This window comes from Tachysurus fulvidraco, chromosome 6, assembly GCF_022655615.1.
Source record: "Tachysurus fulvidraco isolate hzauxx_2018 chromosome 6, HZAU_PFXX_2.0, whole genome shotgun sequence".
Classification (NCBI taxonomy): Eukaryota; Metazoa; Chordata; class Actinopteri; order Siluriformes; family Bagridae; genus Tachysurus; species Tachysurus fulvidraco.
In genome coordinates this window covers 3,435,649-3,455,060 of record NC_062523.1, presented here as the reverse complement: position 1 = coordinate 3,455,060, position 19,412 = coordinate 3,435,649, and the positions used below count along the sequence as shown (strand labels likewise).

Here is a 19,412-nt window from a genome sequence, read left to right as displayed (position 1 = left end):
ATACGTAATTCCTGGCGCAAACCGTCTGTGAAACGGACGAAGCAGAAACGTATTTTCATCTCTGTTTCCTGCCGGGGGTTTGTTATTCCTGCTGGGTTTGATGTAGGAGCATAAAAAGTTATAGTGAAACGCCAAAATATGGCTGTGCTGATAATGAAAAAAAAACAGACGAGAAGGCCATTAAAGACTCTGTGTACGTCTTTAATCTCTTTATTAATTTTTCATAGTTAATCTGTATTTCAATGAACATCCAGCTGCGAGCAACAAACTACATGTCCAGGAAATAAATAAATAAACAAATAAATAAATAAATAAATAAAGGATATCATATTACAGTGTTACAGGACACTACAGGTTTCTGCTAAAGAACATCCCTATCCCCATAGCTGTATCTCTTTCATCGTAATTTATTATAAATTTTGCTACTCGTGAACTTCTGGTTAACTTGACAATAAAGTTAAATGTAATCTTGTTGTTCTTCTTGATCTCCCTGTTCAGGGTCACCACAGCAGATCATCTGGTCCATATATTTGATCTGGCACATATTTTATGCCGGATGCCCTTCCTGATGCAACCCTCCCATTTTATCCAGACTTGCGACCGGCTCTGAGAGTGGACGCTTTGTTGGCCTGATTAGCGACCTGCCTGGAAATAGAACCCAGGCCGCGACTATGAGTGAAGTGAAGTGACGTGAAGAGACGTGACGTACGACTAAGTACTCAGAATTCATTCTCTGCATTTAACCCATCCAAAGTGCACACACAGCAGTGAACACACACACCCCGTGAACACACACACCCTGTGAACACACACACCCTGTGAACACACACACCCCGTGAACACACACACCCCGTGAACACACACACCCGGAGCAGTGGGCAGCCATTTATGCTGCGACACCCGGGGAGCAGTTGGGGGGTTCGGTGCCTTGCTCAAGGGCACCTCAGTCGTGGTATTGCCGGCCTGAGACTCGAACCCACAACCTTAGGGTTAGGAGTCAAACTCTCTAACCATTAGGCCACGACTTCCCCAATGAGAGCGTGGGATCATGCTGTTGGACCACCAGGGGACTATTAATTAAATCTAATCTGATCTAAAACCGATTCTAAATCTTCGACTATTACACGACTATTATTATTATCGACTATTATAACTATTACAATTACAATGTGATGTGAAAATCTTAACCTTCAATTAAAACAAATTTGTAATAATAATAGATTAAAGAAACCACATAAAGAAGCAGCGACATGCCGTGATTACCAACATGGCCGCTCATCCCAAAAGTATAATGAAGGAACAATATAGGGAACAATAAGATGAGAAGAAATATTCTGTGACTTCAACAAATATCTGGTTACTAAAATCAAATCTTTAGTCAAAAGCTTTGTTTACTGTCGTTTAGGAGAAGAAAAAACCCACCACCTTTACAATCAGCCAGATGGAAAGCAACATTCTGGGCAGAAATTTTATTTGGATATGATTCAGTGCCATGCGATGAGTTGGCATCCTGTCCAGGTGCCCTGAGTGCCCCGGGACAGGTCCAGGTTCCCTGTGAGTGTGTGTAGGATAAACAGTACAAAAAATGGATGGATGGAGGAATTATTCAATACCTCCATATCTCAAGCTTAAATGTATATGGTTTAAAAAAAATTGATAGATAGACAATATCTTTTATTTAGATTTTCAGAAAACCTAAAAAAGGTAAATCTAGGATGTATGTTAGATCATATCTTTATTTATTTTACTCACTCTCTCACTCATTTTCTACCGCTTATCCGAACTACCTCGGGTCACGGGGAGCCTGTGCCTACTGTATCTCAGGCGTCATCGGGCATCGAGGCAGGATACACCCTGGACGGAGTGCCAACCCATCACAGGGCACACACACACTCTCATTCACACACACACACTCACACACTACAGACAATTTTCCAGAGATGCCAATCAACCTACCATGCATGTCTTTGGACCGGGGGAGGAAACCGGAGTACCCGGAGGAAACCCCCGAGGCACGGGGAGAACATGCAAACTCCACACACACAAGGCGGAGGCGGGAATCGAACCACTAAGCCACCATGACCCGCCCAGATCTTAAAGATAACTAATCAAAATATATGAGCAATTATACAAAATGGGGAACATGGAGACTTTGTAGTTCATGCATCAGTCTCACACCTCTGGGGTTTGGGTCTTGATCCCTGGCTCCTCCAACCTGTGGAGTTTCTATGTTCCTCTGGGTTTGAAGACATGAGCTGTAGGATGATTGGCATCTTTAAATTGTCCGTAGTGTGTGAAAGGGTGTATAAGTGTGTGTTTCAGGTTTGTCCCCCTGCCTCGTACCCTGAGTCCCCGAGGATAGACTCCAAGTTCCCTGTGACCTTGTGTAGGATAAGTGGAAAATGGATGGATGGATGGATGGATGGATGGATAGATGGATTATCTAACTATCCTCTTGCACTTTGCATTATGACGACAGTCATGTGTAACTCACATCTTCCACCGCTTAAGAAATGTTCATTTTCTGAATGGGGATTGGAGTTGAAAGGTACGTTGGGAATTTGCTTATAAATGCTGCACATTTCTTATTGCAAAGAGTTAAAAGCCTGCTTCTGAAGATAAACATCCACTTGGGAAGGTCAATGAGGCTTTAGTGAGAGATTCAGTCTTTACTTTTGATATCAAGACACCAATAAAACTCAAAATCTAAGAGGAAAGCCAAAAGTCAGTTATTCTTTGCGGTTCTTTCCACACTAAAATTTTCATGTCTATCTCTTTGACTTTTTTCTTGAAGGAAGCTCATGGGTGCTTAGATGTTCCTTGCAGGCACCAGGACAAACCCAAACCCATGTCCCAGCCCAGGTTACATCCACAGATTTACATCAGGTTCCATGCTTTATAACACACAGCTCATAAGACTCACGCTCTACACCACGGCACGTCAGACTGAGAAAGTCCCAAAGTCCCTAATTAGCAAAATCGTGCTTGACGTGGCCAAACCACCCAAGCTAATTATTTAAAGCGACCATCTTGTCAGCTAGCTAAAAGCCTTGTTAATAATTCCTCTGCCAATGTAGGCGTAAATATTTCAAAAGAAATATCATCAAGCTGACGATCCGATTACAGGATACAGGCGGCCGAGATGAGTTTCCTCCGCAAGGTGGCTGGGCGCTCCCTTAGAGATAGGGTGAGGAGCTCGGTCACTCGGGAGGAGCTCAGGGTAGAGCTGCTGCTCCTCCACATCGAGAGTCAGCTGAGGTGGCTAGGGCATCTGTTTCGGATGCCTCCTGGACGCCTTCCTGTGGAGGTGTTCCGGGCATGTCCAACCGGGAGGAGGCACCGGGGAAGACCTAGGACATGCTGAAGGGACTATGTCTCTCGGCTGGCCTGGGAACGCCTCAGTATTCCCCCAGAAGAGCTGGAGGAAGTGTGTGGGAAGAGGGATGTCTGGGCATCCCTGCTTAGACTGCTGCCCCTGCGACCCAGCCCCGGATAAGCGGTAGAAGATGGATGGATGGATGGATGGATGGATGGATGGATGGATGGATGGATGGATGGATGACGATCCTATTTTGATCCTATGATTTTTTTTAAAAGATGTTAAAGTGAAACGCTAAAAGGAGGAAACAACAAATGTGGTCGAAAATGTCACCGATTTTGTGTTCAAGCAGCTCACTAATAACACAAACTCCCAAAGGAAAGAAGAGAATATGAGCTAATCCTGTTTAGATAAATCTAAGTTAACTGGTTAAGATGATCCAGTTTTCACAACCATTGACATAGAACAATTTTGCTGCCTTTGCCTCAAAAATCCCCCCCCAAACATACCAATGAACTATCAATCTATTTTCTGTACATAGTGTAGCAGGGAACCTGAAGGGACTCCATCCCTGGGGACTTTGGGAATAAGGTGTGAGTTACCGAGTGGGCATGTGGTTGCTCAGTGGTTAAGGATTTGGACAGATCACAAGGTGGTGAATTCATACCCTAGGCCTACCAAGCTGCCCCTGTTGAGCCCCTGAGCAAGGCCTCTAAAATGAGATAAAAATGTATGTCGCTATGGATCTAAAATACCGTAAATGGAAATCGTAGGGAGGATTTAGAGCTGGCGATCATCCTACAGTGTACAGTGTGTCTTTGGACTGGAAAGAAAACAAGAGAATCTGGAGAAAACCCATGAAGCATAAACAGAACTTATAAGGTTGAAAGTGAAAAAGTGATGTGACATACAGCTAAGTATGAACCCACAACCTTAGGATTACGAGTCAGACTCTCTAGGCCACGACTTGCCGAATAATTTTGACTCTGGTGGGACTCGAACCCACAACCTTTGAATCACTTCACATCAGTGCTACTTAGAAGTCCAATGCGCTATCCGTTGCGCCACAGAGCCACACGACGGTGGTTGGACTTACCAATAAACCCTGTTGCCTCCTAATACTATTAGTTGGTTGCAGCTTCATTTAGATTTTTATAATAATCATGACTATCTATTAGAACGTTGTTGGAGGCGGAGCTGAGCAAACCAGGAAGGAGTCACATTAAGCACAGTTTCTGATTATAATTCTAATCGTATCCTGATGTTAACTATGTCAGAAATAAGCCCCGCCCACTTCTTCCAAGTTTTTCTAAAAAAATTTTCTATATATATATATATATATATATATATATATATATATATATATATATATATATATATATATATATATATTTAAAACACAAATCACAATGTGACCAACGTAAATCCGCCGAATTACACGGCGAAAAATCAGTGCTCGTCAACGCTAACTCTGAAATATTAACGTAAGCAAACATGTCACTTTGATCAAAGATTATTATTTTGAAGGAAGTAAAATGTGATGCTAGAACATTCAGCCCAGGGGGAAAAAAGCACTTAAAGGAATGAACGTTCTCCCTCAGTGATTGCCAAGAGGCTCATTAACTTTGGGAAGCGTCTCTTGCTTCGTGGAATCAGTTAGGTTTAATGTTGATGAAGTGAAATTTACGCTATATAAATAAGTAATCTGAACAGATACCGAACCGCACGCTAGCACTTCGGGTTTTGTCCTGGCTCAGACTCCGTAAAACTCCATTTCCGTAAGAACTTCCCTCCGGCTTTTTCTCTTCCTGTTAGTCCACTTTCTGCTTCCCGAACGCATTAACAGGAGCCGAGTTTCGGGCGAAATCCTGCACGGCTTTTACGCTTTTACTCTCGGGTCACATGAACACATCTTTGCTCATGCCAAGATTTTGTAAAGCTTTTTCAGACGACACTTGCGTCGTTTAATCTTTTACTATAGCAAGTATTATCCGGTATATTTTCTTCTTTTAGTCAGATACAAAACAAACTGAAATATCGTGTCATGTCAAGGAAAATTCTGTCAGTCTGAAATATTAATATGACATTTTTCTTTTAATAGCAAAGTTCACTTAGGAATAAAACTCTCCGCGTCATCCATGACAGGAAAACCGTCGGTGAAGCTTACGGATACGGTGTACTCTTATTAAACGGGAATCTACTGTCAATTTATCATGTTCTTATCCGTATTTAATACGTGTTAATGTGATGTTTGGACAGATATTTCACATAAAAAAGGATGTCAGTGGAACAGTGTTCCTCCGATAGTGAAAAATCAGACCTAAATATGTCGATAGCGAAAACAGGAGTTTTAATATAATACAGTAATAAAGTGGGGAAGTCGTGGCCTAATTGTTAGAGAGTTTGACTCCTAACCCTAAGGTTGTGGGTTCGAGTCTCGGGCCGGCAATACCACGACTGAGGTGCCCTTGAGCAAGGCACCGAACCCCCCCAACTGCTCCCCGGGCGCCGCAGCATAAATGGCTGCCCACTGCTCCGGGTGTGTGTTCACGGTGTGTGTGTGTGTGTGTGTGTGTGTGTGTGTGTTCACTGCTGTGTGTGTGCACTTTGAATGGGTTAAATGCAGAGAACGAATTCTGAGTATGGGTCACGATCATAAAACAAAACACCAAACACAGTCCCGAGAGACACCCAAACGACCCAAACAACAAGGACTCAACAAGAAACAAACACAAAACATAACACATAACACACACTGCTGGAACGCCCCCTAGTGTCCAAGCCGACCCTGACGAAAGGACACAAATGCGCTTCATTCTTAGTAAAATGTCACTGGGAATAGTTACAGGCTCGAGGCTGGGGTTTGTATTTAAACCTTACGACTTCATGGAAAGAAACATAGACGTTTTTGATGTTTTTGTTGTCATTTGATTATAAGGATATCCAGGACGTTATTATACATTTACAATGCATTAAGAAGCACATGTTTTTACCGATAACTGATGTACTGTAAGCTTAAATAAACATATAAAGAGGCTTATTCCAACTATATCAGCTGTCCTAAACATGCCATGTCTAGATTTCATGACCCTAGAACCCTACACATTAAGTAAAGTGTTCAGTAATTTATTACACTGAGATTTACATCTTTCTGATTGTATTAAGGCTTCGACATCCATAAAAGTTTATATCGTCGCTATCGGGCGGAATCCTCGTATCTCCAAAACCATTATTTTTCAGGAAATTTAAAAAAACGCCGTATTCTTTTGAGTTATTAAACATTGTATCGTTAAAGTTGTTATTATACCTTATATTGCTATCATATACTGCACTGTTGTGTACCAACATTAACACAACATTTTCCCAAAGTCACGTTTTATCGGAGATACAAGCGTTATGACTCGGGAGCACGGAGATACGAGATTATGATGTCATCGATAAGAACGGTACGGACACAGACGTCGATGCTGCCAGCGGTGTTCAATAAAGTCTACGGCCACGTTGAGCCACGCTAAAGCTATTTTCAAGACTTTAGATGGTTAATAACTTGTAAAAATAACAGACCCACGTGGGGACCGATAGCATCTTTATGTGAAAAAATATGAAATTGACAAAATTTGGACATAGGAGGTTTCCGCCCGACAGCGACGATATATAAGATTCATGAGGTTTGTTGGTTCGTTTCGGCGATAATCCAAAAGCCAGTAAAAAAAAAAACAACTATTAAGTGTTTATTAAGGAAACAAGAGTGATGGGGTAATAAGGGTATAATAGGGTGTAATAGGGCAACATGTTTGCGGGAGTCAATGGGGATCAACCACACACTTCCGCTCTTTTGTGTCTGATTATGAAAAGCTATATAAGTAAATTTTTGTTTTAAAAATTTCGTTTGGAAGTGAAAAATAAATGATACACAAAAAGGTACAAGGCCCGTTAAACTCCTCTGTTCTGTATCATTTCTACAGTAAAAGAGCGTGTTCGATAGTTGTATTATAAAAGAAACATTTTCTAGCTCTGCGTTTGTGTTATTGCCCTTTTAATCTAACGGAAAACCGGCCACAACAACCTCACCGGCGACTGATAAGCGGTGCCGATTTAATCCGATCTAACACGCTGGACTCCGGCTGTAATCTGACGTAGCTGATAGAGCGGTTAATCATGTAGACTGATTATTTTCCAGCAGAAGTGTTGGATTAAGTCTGTAGAAACAGGTGCTAGTGATCACCGATGCGTATCAAACTCCGTCTCCATCCTGCAGCTGATCCACTGATTAATTCTTACAACATTTACATGCTTTACGATCACATTCCAGCTCGAAGAGATTCGCCGTGCAGAACTTCCACTGACGTCATCTGTGCTACGCCGTTCGAGGCCTTAAATTAGATCTGGAGCTCAGGGACGTACAGTAAAAGTCTGGGATTCGATAAATAACATCTGTGTGTTATGCAAAACACACGCAATCCGTCTCCAGTCTAATGAATGGCTGCATTAGATACAGACGCTCTGGACTGCAAGGTCAGTTAGGTCATTTTTCTGACCTAGTATCTCAGTATTTCTAAACATTATCTCATTATTTCTTTATTATTTATCTTACCGTATCTCATTTTTAAACCTATTTCATTACGAAGTTGTAATTCTGATAGATTATTTGATCCTTTTGAATGACTAAATCTTTATTTTAACACAATATCTTATTTCAGATCATTTTTCAGTATTTTTTTACTTAATATTTCATTATTTTGACTTATTTTGTGACTTACAAAAACAGTATTTTATCATAGTATCTCATTTGTACACAGAGGACGTTTGGAGCTGGTACAAATTCATGTCTTTGGACCGGGGGAGTACCGGAGTACCCGTAGGAAACCCCCGAGGCACGGGGAGAACATGCAAACTCCGCACACACAAGGTGGAGGCGAGAATCGAACCCCGACCCTGGAGGTGTGAGGCGAAAGTGCTAATCACTAAGCCACCGTGTCCCCTTATGGGGAACTTTAACCGTGTAAATATCAATGTAACTTTTAGAATTAAGTTGGAGACTCTGAAATCAGCTGTTTGATATAAGATCGGGCAACACAGTGGCTTTGTGGTTCACATGTTTGCCGTGCACACTTGAAGTTCAGGTTTGGGTCCTACCTCTTACCTCTGCTCTGTTTACACTGGTCTACCCTGTTTAGCCCTGTTTCCTTCTCCAGTCCAAAGACCTGTGTTGTAAGCTGACGGGCATCTCTAAATTGTCTGTGGCATGCAATTGTGCCCTAACATGAGTTAGCACTCCATCAAATTTAGTCCCTAAGTCCTCTGTAATAGACTCCAGACCCTACAGTATGTACTGTATGATAAGTGCTCCAGAAAATGTTTGGTAGATTTTAGGCAAGTGTTATAAATGAAAAGCAATATTTAGTGATATTTAGCTCAGTTATAAAGTTTTTTATGAAGGATGCTCTTGGCTGATTTGTTCATGGGGCATTAATGCATGAACATGGACTTCTGAAGCGTCCCTGGCATCCGTTGATCAAAGCGACACTCGATGCCGAGGCATCCGTAACAGACTGACAGGCCTCTTTAGATATGTCGAGTGTTTCTGCGCATGATTGATTGGCTCGCCATCTCAATGAGATCAATATAAACAAGCTAAATTTAAAACAAGGAGAAATCTGCTCACTGATGCACACAGAAAGCAAATGGATTACTTTGTCAGGTGGATTGTTGCTCATTGCACAGACACGATAGGGTTGCTTTTATGGTGATGGATGAGCTTTAGATAGGCTTCACATATGGGCAGACTGCAAGGGCGGTCGACGGTGTAGGAGTTCAATTTATCGCGTGATGTTACTCTGACGGTGTGGTGTTTACCCAGATCACATGGCCCAGATCACATGGCCCAGACACCTCACTTCCATATTGACTCAATTTAACCAGGCAGGCTAAAGAGTCTGGATCATTTTCAGAATCTGCATTAGGCTTCATTTTGTGCTTAAAGTCTATTGATAAGAAATGAAAATACTGGGAGTGGCAAATACTTCCTTAGTGTTTCCATTCATAATTATCAGTGCTATTACTAGAATATAGAGCTGGAGGTCACTTTCACATTGTCGTCAGATGACTGGATGTACACAGACTTCTTCGGGGATTTGATTTTGATAGGTTTTATCGGCACATTAATTAATTAATTAATTATTTAATTTATTCATTCATTCATTCACAGGGCTCTCAAGTTTTGAAGACAGGCAGGCGTGACATCTCCAACCCCCCCCCCCCCCCCCGCTAACCCGCCCCCCCAGGCAACCACAATTTTTACATTGGTTGTTGCGTTAAATCTTACCCAGATACAATAGTGCTATTATCTGATTGGCTAGTGTGTAGCCTCTTTTTTTTTTTGATTGGCTGATAAATGTCCGGCTTGACTAAGAACTGAGACGCGCTCGATTCCTGCCCGGTTCCATAGAGACAGCGGTGCGGAATGATACGTTTTGGGTGCTGCGGCTTATTAAATATATGATTAAAAAAAGACTCGTGAGAAAAGACTCAAATGCGTGACTGTCACTCTCAATGCGTAACACTTGACAGCCCTGTATTCGTTCATTCATCTTCAGTATCTGCTTCAGAATTGTGGTGGATCTGGAGCCTATTACGCAAACACTGAATTGTACAGCAGTTACCATAGCTAGGGGCAATTTAGAGTCACCAATCCACCTAGTGGTCTGTCTTAGTGTTAATTAACCCAAAGAAGCAAAATCTCACTAAGAACACTCTACAGTATTTGCACTTTTTAATTAGCTTTCAATCCCTTTCAATGTACAGATGCTGCTTTTCTAAGATTCACAACATCACAATCTCCTAACCCTAACCCTAACCCTAACCTTGCCCTAAACCTGACCCTAACCCTGACCCTAACCCTAACGCTGACCCTGACCCTAACCCTAACCCTAACCCGTACTCTATCAGTAATTAGTAAACAGTACAGCCAATCAGAATTAGTAAATACTTCATGTTTTCACCAAACCTTATTCTCTTGGCTCTGCTACTCTCAGGTCCACACACACACACACACACACACACACACACACACACACACACACACACACACTGCATGAACCCAAAACAAGAATGAAACCAACCAGCATCTCACCTTGAACTCCTCCAGTATTTTGTACGTCTTGGCTCTGTATTCGCAAAAGTTCTTGAGCTCCTTGCATTCGGGGCAGCAGCCATTGTGCTCCACCTTGGTGCATTTAGGGTGGATTTTGGGGCACTCGGGCTGGTCACACACGGGTCCATCCTCGGTGCACACACATGGGCAGTTCGAGTGGCCAGGAAAGAAGCGCTCGCCGAGCTTGTAGACAAAGCCGCTGTCATCCACACAACCTTTGCCACGGTAGTCATCGAACAGTACATCATTGGTGTTGTGTTCGGCCTCGTCGGCTGCGTAGTCCTCGGGAACGAGAGAGGCTGAAGACACAAACGTAGTCAGGGCAAGCAGGAGCATGCAGCTCACTTCCAGGAGACGGCCCATCCTGCGCCTCGCCAGGCCTGGAGCAATCAGACCAGAGCAAAATGATCCACTTAAATATATCCTGGTTGATGTGACACATATAATATTGTACTTACATATAAGCAGCAAGTTACACTGAAAGGTTTCAAAGGTTAATGTAAAAAAAGCTTACGAGCTTTCTTAATTTTTATACTTTTTCATAGGACATAAAATGTATGAAAATACAACGAATTCAAACAACAATGCAGTGTGAGTTAAAGTTAAAGAGAAGTTAACTGTTAACCTGGGTTAGAGTTAGCATTAGGGTTTGGGTTACGTTAGGGATGGAGCTTAGGTTAGGGATGGGGATAGCTATAGAATTAGGGTTAGGGTTAGGGTTAGGGATTGGGTTTGGGATAGGGCTAAGCATAGGGATATAGGGAGATATATGGTTGAGGATTAACAGAGATATATGGCTAGGAATTGGGATGGTTTAGGTCTAGGGATAGTGTTAGTGATAGAGTTAGGGTTGTGATAGCCTAGTGCTTAAGGTGTTGGGATACCAATCGGAAGGTTGTGAGTTCGATTCCTACATCAACCAAGCTGCCACTGCTGGGCCCCTGAGCAAGGTCCTTAACCCTCAATTGCTCAGCTGTATAAAAAAAAGAGATACAAAACGTAAGTCGCTCTGGATAAGGGTGTCTGCTAAATGCAAATGTAATGTAATGTAATGTAGAGATAGGGTTATTTATATATAGGTATAGAATTAGGTTAAGGGTATAGGGGTTAAGCACAGGGATAGAGAAAGGACTAGGGATATGCATAAGGTTAGTGATATGGTTATGGTTTGGGCTAGGATTAGGGTTAGGGTTAGGGATAGGTATATCAATGTTAATAGGGTTAGCGATAATGATATGGATATAGACAGGGTCAAGGTTAGGGATAGGCATATGGATATAAATAGGAGTAGGGTTAGGGATAGGGATATGAATATAAATAGGAGTAGGGTTAGGGATAGGGATATGAATATAAATAGGAGTAGGGTTAGGGATAGGGATATGGATATAAATAGGATTAGGGATAGGGATAGGGATATGGATATAAATAGGAGTAGGGTTAGGGATATGGATAGGGTTATGAATATAAATAGGAGTAGGGTTAGGGATATGGATTTGGATATGAGTAGGGATAGGGATAGGGTTATGAATATAAATAGGAGTAGGGTCAGGGATATGGATATGGATATGAATAGGAGTAGGGTTAGGGATAGGGATATGAATATAAATTGGAGTCGGGATAGGGATATGAATATAAATAGGAGTAGGGTTAGGGATAGGGATATGGATATGAATATAAATAGGAGTAGGGTCAGGGATATGGATATGAATAGGAGTAGGGTTAGGGATAGGGATATGAATATAAATAGGAGTAGGGTTAGGGATAGGGATATGAATATAAATAGGAGTAGGGTTAGGGATAGGGATATGGATATGAATATAAATAGGAGTAGGGTTAGGGATAGGGATATGAATATAAATAGGAGTAGGGTTAGGGATAGGGATATGGATATGAATATAAATAGGAGTAAGGTTAGGGATATGAATATAAATAGGAGTAAGGTTAGGGATTGGGATATGGATATGAATATAAATAGGAGTAGGGTCAGGGATATGAATATAAATAGGAGTAAGGTTAGGGATTGGGATAGGGATATGAATATAAATAGGAGTAGGGTCAGGGATAGGGATATGGATATGAATATAAATAGGAGTAGGGTCAGGGATATGAATATAAATAGGAGTAGGGTCAGGGATTGGGATATGGATATGAATATAAATAGGAGTAGGGTCAGGAATAGGGATATGGATACTTTACAGTTAAGGTTATGACTCTAATCTCTAGTGGCTGTTCTTTTCTGTTCCACCTACCGGGTGATGTCATGTCATGGTCCTTAAGATGCACAAATGCTCTGAAGAGGCTAATATTATTTTCATACTCCAGAGGTCATGACTCACATTATTTTAAAATGATAGAAACAAGGAGAGTATGGTTATATTTAATGGTGTAGAACAGCCATGACTGATGCTATAAGAGCTATAAAGAGTCATTCCTTCACTTTATCTCCTTCTCTCTTTCTCTAATAAACAACATAAAAATGCAAGTATAAAATATAAATCACAATCTCCTTGGTCCTGAAGATGTCAGAAAATCTGATCAGAACTTTTACTGTATTAACTGTTACAAAGCACTGACACTGGAGACTCCTTCCATACGTCTCAACCAGTATGAACCAGTATGAACCAGTATGAAACTCTATTGTGATCTGACATTTTTAATCAGTTTATTATTAGACATAGATGATATGGAGCTTCTGTTGTACATGTCTCTGTCAATAAACTGTTACTATAGAAACCATTACTGATTAGAATTGCTTGTGATTTGCAGATGAACCTTCTGACCAATCGGAATCCAGAATGTAAAGGTTTCGGGATAAATATCGTGCGTCTGATGCGAAGGTTATGAAGATGAAGGTTTATTATCGTGGCTGGACAATGTTCTATCTGCAACAAAACCGTTTTTGCTATTTGTTATTTTTATTCTTTAAGAAAGAATCGTTAGTATGTTATGGATGAAAATGGGATGTTATGGCAGTTTGTCGACTCTGTTTACGAAAACTATCAGACTAATAACGTCTAAAATATCTATAATCCTTCTAAATATGGGGCTAAGTAAGGAGAGAGCTTCTGCACTCAACATGAATAATGGGTTTATTAGAGAGAGAGAGAGAGAGAGAGAGAGAGAGAGAGAGAGAGAGAGAAAGTAATGAAAGAGAGAAAAGGAAGACGGAGAAAGAAAAAGAAAAAGGAGAGATGGCAAGACAGAGAAAGATATCAGGTAAGGGATGAGAAATGATAGAGATGAATAGATGATAAGCAATTCAGAGAGGAAGAGATAGACCGAAAGACAGAGAGGTAACGAAGGAATGAGAGAGACATATTGACAGAGTATGACAGAAAGGTGAAAAGAAATAGAAAGGGAAAGAGAGGGGGCTGAACGAGAGAAACAGACAGATATGAAGAGAGAGAGAGGGAGAGAGAGAGAAAGAGAGAGAGATGGATAGATGAAAGAAGTGATTGAGACAGAGTGATAAAAATGAAAAAAAGAGATGAAATGCTGAGAAATTGTGATAGAGAAGGAGAGAAATCAAAGAAAAAGGCAGATAGAATGAGGGGAGAGATGGTGGGATTTGCCGTATGGTAAGTAAAATAGAAGAGAAGAAAAGAGAGGGAAGAGAATAGAAGACTGAAAAGAATAAAAAGAATGAAAGGGAGATAAAGGGGGAGAGATAAAGAGTGACGTGTTGGTGAGATATTTAAATAGAGAAGGAATGGAGAGAAGAGAGATGGAGTGAGAGAAGAAGAAATTTAAAGAAAGAAGAAAATGGAAGGTGAGATGAACAGAGGACTAAATGGTGAGACAGGGAGAGAAGGACAGATGGAGAGAGCGAGAGAGAGTGAGAGAGAGAGAGAGAGAGAGAGAGAGAGAGAGAGAGAGAGAGAGAGAGAGGGGCAGTGGAGGCAAAAGGAAAGAATGAGACCGAGATTTAGATAGAGCAATTTTAAATTAAAAGGAAACAAAATTAGAGAGGGTGAGTGGCGGAACATCAAAGAACGAGAGAGGAAGAGAGAACAGAAAGTCAGAAAAGAAGAGACCAGGAAAGACAGAAAGAAGAGATAATGAAAGAGAGATTAAAGGATTAGTGAGAAATTAGAGACAGAGGAAGAATTAAAGACGGATAAAAAGAGAAAGGGAAAGGGCAGAGAGAGAGAGAGAGAGAGAGAGAGAGAGAGAGAGAGAGAGAGAGAGAGAGACGAGGAGGTGGAGTACAGTAGGTGATAGATTGAGAAACTGGGCGAATGAAGAAGGGAAAGGGAGAGGCAGAGAGATGGAAGGAGAGAGATGGAGGGAGAGATAAAAAAAGGACAGACCGTGAGCACCGCGGTGTCTCGCAGCTTTGCGCATGCATTGCGCAGCAACATGTTGATCAGTGAAGAATAACACACACACACACACACACACACACACACACACACACACACACACACACACACACACACACACGCACGCATACACACTTATACACACACACAGCTGGAATGTGTGTGTGAAAAAAGAGCCAGAGAGAGAGAGAGAGAGAGAGAGAGAGAGAGACGTAAGTGTGTGTGAGGAAGACAGCGTGTGTGTGTGTGTGTGTGTGTGTGTGTGTGTGTGTGTGTGTGTGTGTGTGTGTGTGTGTGAGAGAGAGAGAGAGAGACGTAAGTGTGTGTGAGGAAGACAGCGCGTGTGTATGTGTGTGTGTGTGTGTGTGTGTGTGTGTGTGTGTGTGTGTGTGTGTGTGTGTGTGTGAGAGAGAGAGAGAGAGAGAGAGAGAGAGAGAGAGAGAGAGAGAGAGAGAACTCCAGCAGCTCGCGGATAAAATGCGTAAAACTGCTTGAGAAGATGTGAGAAATAATCCGCGCAGTGAACTTCACCATCTATAACACCAACCACTCATCACATCTGGACACATCTGTTCATTTTCTTCACATTTTGCATTTCGGAAAAGAATCTAACAATAATAATAAACAGTAAAGCGCGTTCCCAGACATCCACACTGCGCGTCACCGGACATTTCCGCCAGTCTCATGAAATTCGGGTTCCTTTTTTTCGACAGTCGGCACGAAAATGTGAAGAAGAAGATTTTCTTTTAATGTGTTTTTTTTTATATGGAATTCTTTTTAAACTCACCAGGTTGAGATATCTTCTTCCACTTTGTCGGAAACACCTTCCTGATGCTCCTCAGTGGAGTTTTAAAGAAAATCCCAATTCCGAAATAATCCGTCTTGGTTTAAAAAAAGAAAGAAAGAAAGAAAGAAAGAAAGAAATATAAAGAAATAAAAGACAGTAAAAAAATAAAATCAGGAATGATTAGTGCTCATGCTCCATGTAGCCGGTTCAGATCGACCTGGGTGATGAGGATGAGGATGAGGATGAAAAATCCACGGACACGATCCTTTTCGCATAAACATTATTCCTCCTTTTCGTCTTTATATCGCAGAGAAAAAAATACATGATAAAAAAAAAAAAATAAAAAATCAAGAAAAAAAAAGGATCCAGAATAGTGCGTGCGCGCGCGTGCGTGTGTGTGTGCGTGCGTGCGTGCGTGCGTGTGTGTGTGTGTGTGTGTGTGTGTGTGTGTGTGTGTGTGTGTGTGTATGTGGAAAAAAGATGTCAGACTTCCCTGTGGTGTTTTCCGATTAGCTCGCCATCCATCCGCGGAATTTCAATCACCTTCTTCCCAGAAAAGGAGAAAGGTCTCATATCTGACGCTTTGGACCGGACTGTGGGCTTGAAAATAAAAACCCCGCAGTCTGAAAGTGGATGCAGTCATTACGCTTCCTCTGGTGAGAATTAAGAGATAAAGTTGGATACAGTGGAGACGCCGCGCTGCGCTCAGACACCGTGCTGATGATGGAGAGTTTCAGCTCAACACTCTGGGCTTCAGTTCAGCACCGGAGAACAGCAGCATTGGTTGCCAGATTAACTTAAAATACCCGTATTCATACAGCATAAAAACCTGTCTTTCCTGTCAAGAATTGAAATTTCATTTTCATTTTATTTTATAAACCGCTTGTTCATCTGTATGGATTTTTTTTCCTTTCTTTTTTTCAGATAAAAAATGCATTTCTTTGTGTGACACCCAAATGAGGCTGAGCTTCCATTCTGAGCCTGGTTTCTCTCAAGGTTTCTTCCTCATATCATTAGGAACACCCCTATCTGAAATGACTTAAATTTTATTTCTTTATTATGTACAGTATCTGAGCAAATGAGGTTTAAGGGTCTTGCTCAGGGGCCCAGCAGTTTAAGCTTGGTAGACCTAGGATTTAAGCTTACAAGCTTCTGATTGGTAGACCAACACCTCAACTACTAAGCTACCACATACCGTCTCACGGAGCTTTCCTCGCCACCATTGCCTCAGGCTTGCTCAGTAGCGATAGATTTTAGAGATAAATAGTAACTTAATTTTAAACCTTGAGACAATGACAGTAAACAAATACATTGAACTAAAAATGTATATTATATTATGGGATAAACCTCCTGAACATCTGCGACTGACACGTAATCATCCGTAATAATCTCGGGATGAAACACAGAGTAGGTCTCAGGTCGCAGATCACAGGTGTGTCTTCATAACACACTATACACACATATACTCATCAAACTAATATTAAACCAATATTTTTATCCTTTATACAGATCGCTTATTATTTTGGGGGGCGTGGCCACTCTTGCGGCAGAAGGATTTATTTGTCACATATTTATTAGAGCACAGGGAAATAATTATTTTCTTATAAGTCTTATAAGCCTATAAGTGTTCTACAGACCCCTGGAGCAGAGAGGACTAAGAGTCTGGAACAAGGAAATAGCAGTAGAAGCTTGCTTGTGCTGGGGATTGAACCCACAACCTTTGGATCAGTAAAAAAAAATCTTAACCATTGAATCTCAACCACCCAAATGACACACTAGGGGCAATTCTAAAGGCAAGGATGCAAAGTGGGAGGTGATGCTAATGTGTACGTACTGTAGGTTCTACTATAAACTTAAAACTTCCAGTTTATTCAGTACTTACTTAAAAATTGATGCTGGTCTTTTATTTTTCTGTGAATTAAGTTCCGATTGGAAAAAAGACGAACACTTTCCTGGAGTGTCTTCACAGCGAACAAAACCTCTTTTTCTCAGAGAATTTAATGCAATCTTATTCAAATCTCCCATCCTGACTTAATGAGGAACCCGAGGCGTACGTGATCTGTTTGTTACCGTAGCTGTTCTATCGGGAAACATGCAAAAGTTTCACCTCATCAACGGTAAACAAACCCGCCTCATTTGAACAGACCCTTTTCTTGCTAATTAGCTACGAAGCTGTAATTCTGCTGTTTTTTTCCAGGCTGTGTTGAAATTAAAAATGCCACAATACAACAAACTGCCAGAAAATTTGATATCGGGCTGTTTTCCAACCAGCAGTCAATCAGCAGCCGATAAGATCGTCACTTTATGTTTTAAGATGATTTAATAGCATAGAATTTTCTATAATGTAAAGGTGTTATTTACAGTATGGAGGGATTATAGATCTTTTTATATACACTGCTTTAAAAAACAGTACAGATTAAACGTTACAGGTGCGTGACAGATTGCCACTCTGTGGAATCACCTGGCATGGGTATTAACTTCTCATCTCTTCTCTCCATTCAGTGAATCTTTCTTACAAACTCTGGTGGTTCTCTTTTTCTCTGTTTTGCAAAAATCTACAGTTAAGACATTTCTTAAAAGAAGAAATTAGCACATGAATGTAATGCAGGTTGTAAAAAAAAAAGAGGGAAAAAAAAAATCTAAACTCTCATAAGTCATAAGAACTCAAGGTCACTGAATACCAAGAATGTTTTGCTTGGAGAATTTTCTCTTCTTAGATAAGACTTCACAGTGATTTGTGTCCTCAGATACTTCTTCTTCTTCTTCTTCTTCTTCTTCTTCTTCTTCTTCTTCTTCTTCTTCTTCTTCTTCTTCTCCTTATTATTATTATTATTATTATTATTATTATTATTATTATTATTATTATTAATATTTTTTTTGCAATGTTGTGACTCCCATAGTGTCCATTTCCCTCTCTACCCCCTCTGCTCATCCTCCACTTTCCCTTCCGCCCATCCTAGCACATCCCCCTCTACTCCTCTATAAATAACTTTAAAAAAAAAGAAAAAGAAATAAATAAAATGAAACAAACAAACAAACAAACAAACAAATAAATAAATAGAATCAAAAATAAAATTAATTAATAGAAATACTGACTATAGAGAAAAACGATCCATGTTGAAATCCGGTCATTTCTCGTGTTAGCGTGGGCAACGTTTAAGACGTAAAACGATAGATAGAAAGATAAACTTTCATTTTCACCGTTTAATATTTCAAAAGAGAAAAAAGAAATGAAATGAAGAGAATTCTCTGAACTCCTCAAACAGCAGCTGGGGGAAAAGGAACAATAGCGTGAAATCTGGCAACCCAGCCAACGGTGCAGCTTGAATGAGGGAATCTTTCCTGTCTTTGGGAAACCACCAAGGAAAACACACAGCTACAGAAGTGCGTACTCTGCTGGAAACTTGCACTTCTGCACTTTATTAATCATTCATCCCAGTGTTTGCTGGTTAATAATGTAGAAAAACAGAAGAAATGCTTTTAGATAAAAGGAGGAATTACTTTAGAGGAAAGATATTTTAATACCATATGGATGAAATGAAAAGGCTGTGATTATTCAGTTTAAACATGTTGTGCAGACAGACCAGGTGATCTGAGGTCTGACCAGGTGTTAATTAAACAGTGGGGGCTGATTTCAAGAGGGTCGCCCATAGGGGCCACTGCGTTACTGCATTTGGAGGAAATAATGGAGGAAAGTGAGAGGAGTTTTTATGGAGAAGGGAAAAGTATTAGAGGAGATCATTAAGATAAAGAACAGACTTAGATGTGAGTAAAAAAAATCACTTGAAACAACGCAGATCTGGATTACACTGGATTTTACAAATACATTTA

At 40.8% G+C, this 19,412-nt stretch overlaps 1 protein-coding gene and 1 non-coding gene across 2 annotated transcripts in view; both read right to left on the bottom strand.

Moving 5' to 3' along the window:
- The window catches only part of vwc2l (von Willebrand factor C domain containing 2 like), a 52,165-nt gene extending 36,451 nt beyond the window's left edge, over positions 1-15,714 (bottom strand). Inside the window, exons 1-2 of the mRNA XM_027171610.2 lie at positions 15,582-15,714; positions 10,452-10,852 (exon numbers count right to left, since the gene is read on the bottom strand). Of these exons, the coding sequence (XP_027027411.1) occupies positions 10,452-10,835 (384 nt within the window). The 5' untranslated portion in view covers positions 10,836-10,852; positions 15,582-15,714. The remainder of the gene's footprint in view (positions 1-10,451; positions 10,853-15,581) is intronic.
- On the bottom strand, positions 4,301-4,393 carry trnar-ucu. Its single transcript has 2 exons — positions 4,357-4,393; positions 4,301-4,336 (listed from the first exon to the last, which is right to left on the bottom strand). It is a non-coding gene; the product is annotated as a tRNA-Arg (tRNA).
- Positions 15,715-19,412: the final 3,698 nt, after the last annotated feature.